This window comes from Sinocyclocheilus rhinocerous, unplaced genomic scaffold (assembly GCF_001515625.1).
Source record: "Sinocyclocheilus rhinocerous isolate Xijiao unplaced genomic scaffold, SAMN03320098_v1.1 scaffold166, whole genome shotgun sequence".
NCBI lineage: Eukaryota > Metazoa > Chordata > Actinopteri > Cypriniformes > Cyprinidae > Sinocyclocheilus > Sinocyclocheilus rhinocerous.
This window is the reverse complement of record NW_015633186.1, coordinates 3027253-3036512: the sequence shown is the minus strand read 5'-3', so window position 1 is coordinate 3036512 and position 9260 is coordinate 3027253. Positions and strand designations below refer to the sequence as shown.

General features: G+C 40.4%; 1 protein-coding gene across 1 annotated transcript in view; it reads right to left on the bottom strand.

The window, feature by feature from the left end:
- Positions 1-5563: 5563 nt before the first annotated feature.
- The window catches only part of LOC107743691 (zinc finger CCCH domain-containing protein 4-like), a 16445-nt gene continuing 12748 nt past the window's right edge, over positions 5564-9260 (bottom strand). Inside the window, exons 13-14 of the mRNA XM_016557065.1 lie at positions 8386-8628; positions 5564-7919 (exon numbers count right to left, since the gene is read on the bottom strand). Of these exons, the coding sequence (XP_016412551.1) occupies positions 6304-7919; positions 8386-8628 (1859 nt within the window). The 3' untranslated portion in view covers positions 5564-6303. The remainder of the gene's footprint in view (positions 7920-8385; positions 8629-9260) is intronic.

Below are 9260 nucleotides of genomic sequence, written 5' to 3'. Positions count from 1 at the left end.
TACATTTCCTTAAGCACTCTGTAAAAACAATGTTCTTATCATTATGTAATAATATTTTTGTTACATCCATTTAACTTACAATAATGTCTGTTATTTCTATTACATTTGAAGAGTTCTGAGTTCAGTTTACGTCACCAGAAAGGAAATTAAAAGTTGTCAAAAAGTGTAATGAATGCTATATACTGAAAAATTCAAGCAGCAAAGTTTTCAATGTTATTTTTTCTATCGTACAAATGACAATGTATTTGATTCAACAAGTAGCCTAATCACTACATGGCTCATCAAGACACAATAAATCTCAGCACTGATGAGATTAGTAAATTGAGATTTAAGTTCTAATATTCAAAACTACAGGCGAAAGTATCTGTACTTGCCTCTGATATCTGCGTTGAAATCACTCGTTTGTTCTGGTAGGTTATTCCGGGGTGTTAGTGGATAAGCTGTTCTCGGTAGGGTAGCTATATAAACCTCTTAAGCGCGCTGAAACTGAGAGTGACGAGCTGCAGAAGGGCAGGGACGATGCTCGTGAATGAGGAAATCTTTGGCAGGAGGAGGGCATGAGGACGCCTAAAGTGAGTTTCCGCACACACACACACACACACTGGATGGCGTCTATCTGTTTTATGTGTTAAAGTGCGCACTTATAAAGACAGATGCTCCGTTTGTGCTCGCTTCCTCCCTCAGTTATTTCTTTGTAATTAAAGGGACAGTTCATTCAAAAAATTGTGTATTAAAAAAGAAAAACTTTTAATCATGTACTCATCTTCATATCTTTGAAACTCGTATGGCTTTTTGTCATCTGTTTAACACACACACACACACACACACACACACACAAAAAACATTATTTAAAATGTCAACTCTTTTTCATGAATGAAAGTAGCCTGTGGTCACCCAGTTTTAGTCAACAACTTCAGTTTCAGTCTGTTCCTTACACAAAGGACTTTGAATACAGTGTAGCCTACATGCAGTACACCATTTTTATGATAGTGTTTTGTTGTCCTTTTTGAAGCTTGACAGCCCAGTCCCCATCCATATCCATTATATGGAAGAAAGCAGCTCAAACATTCTGGTAAATATCTCCTTTGGTGTTCTATGGAAAAACCAAAGTTGGATAGATTTGGAATGACATGACAATGACTAAATGATGGCAGGATTTTCATTTAGTGGTAAACTATTCCTCTACCTTCAGGCCACTCAGCATAGCAAGTGCTTGACAATGTCTTTTCCCATGCTGATGCTGCATTGACTCGTGGCATAGACAAGCCCTACCCTGTTGAAGGTCTGTCTTAATAATAGTCTAAAAACAAAGCAAATCATGTTGCATAAACACAGAAACAATGTTGTAATATGCATTTACTGGTAAATACCACTAATCATTTTCAATAATTAGTCTAACATATGAGACGTACATATTGTAAGCATTAAATGTTTGTCAAAGACTTATTATTGCAAGTTAAAATGTTTTGCAAAATTTGTACATTGTGGTTATAATTAGTTTTAAGTTAAATGTATTATTTAATGTTTTGAAAGATTAAAAATGGTGTATCATAATTGTGTATCATCTTTCCAAAGAAACGAATGAATGTGATGTGACAAGTCTCTGTGACGGACAGCCAGATCATCAGTACACTTGAAGATAAAAATGCAGACGCAATCACCTATAAAGATGTTGAAAACAGCAAAGAGAACCTACTTTTATTAAATTAATTTTCTCCAAATTAGAAACATTTGTTTGACATACTCACTATAAGACTATAAGCCAAGTTGATCTCAGACTACAAATATGCATACAAGGCCCTTTCCAACCATCCTTTAAAACAGGTCTCTGTTTTATGGCTCTGTGGGTTTAAGCTCTAGTTAATGTTAAAATCAACGACTACCTCTGGAATTATTATCAGACTTCCAACATTCACAGACCTGACATTTATAACTTTAACACACACTCAACACACTGAGTCTAACCCATTTTTTAGGTTCAGTATTCAGTGTTTTGGATTAAGCTTTTGAGCTTTTCCTGTCAATTTCAACATGATTTCACTTGATGTATCATAATGATGACCCAGCTGACTGAATACTATTCCATAATGTCTCATTATCTGTGTGAAAAAAGATCTTTAGACTATGATTCAGTGACCTAGAAATTCCCCTTACTCTGCTGACAGACAAAACTATAATGGCATAAAACTTCTGTGTCATTTTGTGCAACTGGGGAGTCTTCAGTAAGGTCACATACATTCGTTACAACACCCAATTCACAGATTACTGCAGAAACCATGTGAGGATTAAGACCATCCTCCTCCACATATCATTTCTTGGAAGATCTAATGTCTGTTCTGGTTGAATTAATCAGTGTTTTAGCATTGGAGGGTTCAGTTGCTGGTCAGCTCTGACGCAAAGGGCCAGAATGACCCCTCGGGTCAACCAGCACCCCCTTCTGAGAAGCCCTCTCAAGTCGTCAATCCAACAAAGATGTTACTATGTATATTGTATGAATGGGCAGTAAATGGGGAATGCTGAACCAGAGACCAATTTTGCAGGACAATTGACTATCTAAGTGACCTTACTAGCGGGAATTCTGGGATATGACATGTGGTTTGCATTAGTGCTCTGGAGTGTTTTCACAGTGTTCAGAGCACAGGCCTGTCAGAAGGCATTCTGGGAGGATGACACACTAAGCTGAGATGGAAAAAGAGCTGTAATTCCACCATGAAATCACACTGGACTCTGACAACTGTGACTTTTACTGATGTGTGGCATATTTTGGACATTGGACTTTTTAGTCCTCGTCTATCTATAGAATAAATAACATAACATTGTGTAGATCATGGAGCTTAATAAAGTCTATTAATCACTGTACAGACAGATTAAAGTCAAAAGTTGGAATGATGTTGTTAAAGCCTACATGCCATAAACATAAATGGACAGCATTTAAACAGTTTTACACTAGTTTAGTCACACTACGTTACCATTCATGGTCTATTTAGTCTGCTCCTCACAAGGACACATTGCTGCCAGTGTGGGCAGGGATTACTATAAAATAAGAAAACAATACAAAGGACTGAAATAGAACAAAGAGTGGCAAATAAAATATTTATATGTATATCTTTAGCCCAGTCTGAAATAGCTTACTTCAGTTTCATTGACATGTCACAGAATCAGTGTGATTGACCACAGCAATTTAATGACAGCAGACTTGGGAAAAGGCACAGCTCAGCAGGAAAAGAAATAAACAGACCGTATGGCCCATTTAGTGCAGATAGTTCCCAGAGGGCCGAGGGGCTGCTGTGGGAACTCGATATACTATGTTTGAATTGACCGCAGTAATTATCATTAAGCAGCTTTTTCACACACATAACCACACGCATGTTGAGTTGAAATTAAAAGTTGCTTACTTAGGTATACATAAATGCATGATTTTATGCTAGAGAGTGTAACATTATGAAAATAAATAAATAATTCTAACAAAATTATTGGCAAAAGATGCTGGCCATAATAATAGTCAATTATTTCTTTTTATTACGACTATTTGCAAACATTTTGCCCACCCATTCAAATTTTGGAGTTTTTTTATTTCAAACTTTAAAGCAAAGGACTTTGAATATTCCAGGCTATTTTTGTCACAAACCACAAATATTTTACATAATCTATTGTAATATGTTATTTCCCCTTTATCCACACCAGTGGAATAGGAAGAAAGTGTTTTGAGTGAAAAGGAAGGCTCCACTCGTTGACTCAATGAATTTCCCTGTCTGTTTTTTTCCAAAGGAAGCCAGTTTTGTTTTTGAGGTCTCTTAAGCAGACATCTCGTTCCCGCTCCAGTGCCTGGCTCAGATCTGTCTTCCCAAGAAAAATGAGTACTGGGTGGAATTCCTCAAAGAGGGCAGGAAATAGGGTGGAGGGACCAAAGAGAAGGTTGTAGTTGTGTCCACATGGGAATCACAAACATGATGGCTGTAGAAATTTGGCACGACGTTTAGCACGACTTAATCTCCTAAACAGTTCTAGATTGAGAGCAGGGCTTCCAGTTAAAGTAAAACTAAAAATAGGCTGACAATAAAATGTTTTTATTGGTAGTAGTCTCTGACATTTTTTCCACATATTTCCACAATACACATAAAAATAATTGTATAAGGTTGTATTAGCTGTAAACTAAATGCCACTTTATTATTTTATTTAATGCCCTATAAAGTACATAAAAATACATTTTTATATAAGAAATTAAAACGGCAATTACTCAAGCCTTAAAATTTAGGTTTAGTGACAAAATATATGCCAATGCATCATTCTTATAAAGTTTTTCAACTATTCTATTTTCAATTAGTGTTGACGGTAGGTATCCGTGACAGGCATCTGTAGTTTTGTTCTGAGAAAAGCTTTACATACAGTTTAAAACAAAGAATCTGGGCTAAAATAAGCTACTTTATAAGAACATTACGCAAATTTAGCCTCCGTTTAATCAAGGCCAGTTTCCCCTGCCAAAGAAAATCAACACTCTTGCCACTACAGTTATAAAAACAGCAGGGTGTGGCGGCACCCTGTATAGAAATGTGTTTACAGCAGAATAAATGTAAAACAAAGTCAAATAGGATCTTTTTCTGTGGTTTCTCATTTTAGGGAGGTTCAGCCTAACAGCAAATGACACTGTTGAGCCCTGTGATAAATGGACACAATTTTAACTTAACTGAGATTTCTCCTCAGTTAACATTGGGGATGAGTGAAGTGCCAAAAAGGTAACCTACATTGCACTTAAAGGAATAGTTAGTTCACCCCAAAAAAATTAAAATTCTTTCAGTATCTTCCTTATGCCCTTCCAAAACCTGTATGACTTAATTCTGTGGAAATACAAATAAGGTATTTTGATAAATGTTTTTTTTTTCTTTTCTCCATTCAATGGAGGTCAACGGTCACCAAAACTGTTTGGTTACCAACTTTGTTCTTTTTTGTTCTTCAGAAGAAATAAATTAATTCAGGTTTGAAACACCAATGACGCAATCATCCTTCTTGCCATGCCTTTGTAAAACCATACCAACAGTAAAGAGTAAGGAATGTCGTAGACCTGGAATCTAGAGGAAATTACTCATATCATGCTCACACAGATGGACGAAAGAATCATCAACCAACCAATCATCAATCAATCAATCAACCAACACCACTAATTCACTTATTGTTTGAGGTCTTGCTCGTTTTCAATCTGGTATTGCCTTTATTAAATACTTCACAACTTCACCTACAATGAATGGTTACAAAATGTTACCTTTTGTCAAATATGGACACTTTTCAATTTACAAAGCCGTCATTTTGCAGAGAGGCAACCCAAAAACAAACAAAAAAACCCCAAGATACTTCAGAGCAGTCACTGAGACATACCACCTGTTTCAGGGAAAGCGTGACAGAGCTGTGAGAAAACAAAAGAATGACATGATATATATTCCATCAACATTAGCTGTTGCACAATTCAAGTTAATTTACAAACCAGATGGGAAGAATATGTACTATACACATGTATATATATTTATATTTATATATATATACACATTCATAAAATTGTTCAATCTGACAGCCACGTTACAAAGAAGAAAAAAAAAAGAGCAGACCACTTAAGTATAAAAAATAAATTAAAATGATTTCACATGTGACACAAACACATACAACGCTAGGTCTCATCTGTGGAGTGGCATCAACAGACTAAACACAAATTTAAAGCAATAGGAATATAAGGGGCATCCATAGAGACATGAAAAATGAGCTAACTAGTCTAAGCAGAAAGGAAACAGAGCTAAAACTTCTTAAAAATATCTAAATAACTGGTGGGAAGCAAATGAAAAGTGCCGGTAAACAACGTGAACTAGTTTAGCTCCACCGCAGGAGGCAAAGGGAGTGGCAGTAAATAAAGTCTCCCTGAAGCCAGGTGGAACAAAAAAGTCAGCCGGCAAACTCGAGCAGAATGATATGGTGAGGGTAATGGGTCATAATCCAATGAACCTGTTTAGTATAGGCTGATGAAAGTGTTTGTCTTTCGTAATGCCAAAATTAATGTAATTCAGTGTTTCTTGATGTACACACCCATAGAGGTCCTTAAAATGAACATTTTATTTTAATGTTTCTCATTTGGTTTTAAAATAGACATTTACTTTTTTTCTTTCGCTCACTAGTACAGATATAATCCCTCCCAATCCCAACCGTCCAATAGAAATCTATATGTGAATACAGTGGTGTGTAACCTGGCAAGAGTGAATATCTTTATATATCGGGTATCTGTGAAGCCACACACCTAGAAGTCCTAAAGCGGCTTAGAAGAGTTCACTGGCAAAACGGTGACGCTGTGGGGTCAAAGCCTTTGAAAACATCTTTTAGAGAGGCATTGTCCTGTTCAGCCACGTCAGGTTGTGTGGGGCTATTGCCGCCAAAAGGGCTGCCAGTGCCGCTCGGTTTGTTGACCTGCTTTACCATGGTGAACAGTGTGGAAACAGGAAGGTTGTGAACTCCTGCGGGCTGCTCTGCAGAACCAGCAGGGCTCTGACCAGTTGCGGATGGACCGCCTGTGGCAGGGGCCCCTGCAGCAGTCCCTGCATTGGGCGAAGGTGAAGGTTTGGGTCGAGGGCGGTTGTAGCTGTTGTAGCGATCCGTAGTCTGCTCCGTCGAGCTTTTCTCAGGTTCCGGCTGATCCAGCGCAGACTTGCGCACAAACAGGGGCTCTTTAGACTTGGGTTTAGATGAAGCTGCTGTACTTTCGCTTGACTTGGGCTCAGGGGGAGGACTAGTGTTTCTAGAGGCCCCTGAACCCTCGGCTTTGTCTGAGCCCTGAGTCCGGGGGTCGTACAGACTGATGCCGCTCAGCATGCTACTGCTGCTGCCGCCGCTACCTACGCCACCAGCTCCCACACCTCGAACTGACCCTCCTGCTGATAGCAGCCGAGGGTCGTAGGGTGCGATGGTGGGGCTGGAGGAAGGTGGAGATAAGGAGGCAGCTGGGGGAGATCCTTGAGGAGCAGATGCCTCCAAAGTGGACTTTAGGGCAGATTTTTGTGGCTGGAGTCGGGGATCGGCAGGGGCTTTTCGTGCCATGCGAGGGTCAACGGGCTTCTCGGCAGAGACGGATGGAGGTGATGAGATTCCTGTAGAAGCGCCTTGAGAAGGACTGGATGAAGAGGCATTGACAGTTTTGAGGATGCGGGAGAGTAGTTCAAAGTCTGGTAGGGAAGAGGAGGACTGATTTGACTGCTCAGCAGGAGGAGCAGTAGGAGGGAGAGAAACAGATTGGTGCTGGGGCTGTGTATGGGACAAACGAGGATCCATGGCGGTAACTGGAGGGATGCCAGGGGGCAGTGGGAGCAAGTCTTGTTTAGGAATGGGAATAGGGATTAGGTCTTCAGGACTCCACAGCACTGCCTTAGAAAATGAAGGCTTGTTCAGTACTACATCCTTTTTAATGTGGCTGAACTGCTGCAGTTGGGAGCGGGGATCACGCAAAGCCATGCCCATTAAAGGATCAAGGGGGATGGGCACGGGCTTGTCCCTCAGTATCCTCTCACCTTCCTCTTCTTCATTACTGGCTGGGGCGGTCAATGGCGGGGGTTTGTACACAAGTGGGGGCTCGGGTTTAGGAGCATGGGCGGCTGCATGCCGGGCACGACGGGGGTCTGAAGGGGTAGGAGATAGAGAGGATGAAGCACTGGCTTCGGGTGCTTGAGAGGAGTCTGTGTTGCGGGATAGTCGTGGGTCTCGTGCTAGCCGGGGGTCTGCTGGTCGGCTGGGTGTCTGTGCAGGCTGAGACTTTTGTAGACGAGGGTCACTGGGAGCTCCATCCGGCTTGGCAGGGCCTTGGGTCTGTGTTTGTTGCCGCAAGGTTTTAAGAATGGAAGTGACACTGCCACCACCATCCTCATCTTCACTGGAATACCAGTTTGCTGAATCTCCTGTAAGTAAATGGAAGTGCAGAGATTCAGAGATCAATGGGACTTTCTTTTAACTGGCAGTCTAAAATCTAAAAACATCAGCCTCTGTAAGTTTCACTCAATGCAAGAAAGCACCATCTAGTGGAGGGACAAGATTTTTTTGTAGCAAGATTGCACAACCCCAGGCCAGCGGATGTTTACAGTATTATGAGGTCCTGGGCAGGGTCAAGCTTTGAGCAGAGCCCTTGAGATGTTTCCTTCACAGAAATAACCTTGGCAACATATACATTTGAAGTTAGCGCTTTGAAAACCTCAGCTATTTGTATGACAAAAATGTAAATCTAAAAAAGACAGCTTCCTTGAAAAGTACTTTGGTAAAGAGTGAACATTCTTGTATAAAAGCTATGTGTGTTGATTCTGCAGAAAATATATGTCATATGATATTGTATTAAATGCTGCAAGCCAAGGCAATGTTTTTCATTAGTACCTTCATTCTCCCTCTCAGTTCCTCCTCCTTCAGCCAGCCTCCTGGCTCTCTCCTCATCCTCCTGTTGTTTCTGCTGGAGTCTCATAAACAGCACACGCTGAGCTGGGGGCAGGAAATCTGGCACTGCTATACCAGGCTGATTAGATGGGCCTACATTAGCTGCACCCTCTATGCTTCCAGAGTTCTGGTTCCCAGGTGACTGATCATTGAAGTTTCCACCACCCACACCTTGAAAGTTGTCACCTGTACCGGGAGGCGAAGATTGGGGCTGAATACTAATCTCTTGTTTCAGAAGTAGAACAGAGTAGGACAATAAAGCAGCTCACATCAGCTCAAATGGTACAGCATGGTGCGAGCAACAACAAGCAGTGGTGTAATGTAACGAAGTAATAATACTTCATTACAGTACTTAAGTATTTTTTGCGAGTATCTGTACTTTACTTGAGTTTTTATATTTCAGCCAACTTTTACTTTTACTCCACTACATTTCCTAAATAAAATGCATACTTTTACTCCGATACATTTCCCCGAAGCATATTCGTTACTTACTACAAAATAGTCAGAAGTCTTAAGAACACGGACTGCAGGAAAGCAGGTTTGACGAATCAGTGGTCTGGCGTTTGCAAGTTCCACTCCTAAAAAACACCTGTGCTCATGTGCAAACAAGTGCGCGCACAACTGCAGGTGATTTAATTTTCCACTCAAGTCGAGGCTGGGGTGTGCGATATACAGTATATTATCTGCTATAATATGGTAAGTGTTGTTGTAATGATGTGCGATCTGACATTATCAAGTAGGCTATATCACCAAATCACACACAGAGTGCACGCATGTTGATTTATTAGTCTATTAAAACTCAAAATTCCAGGCATTCT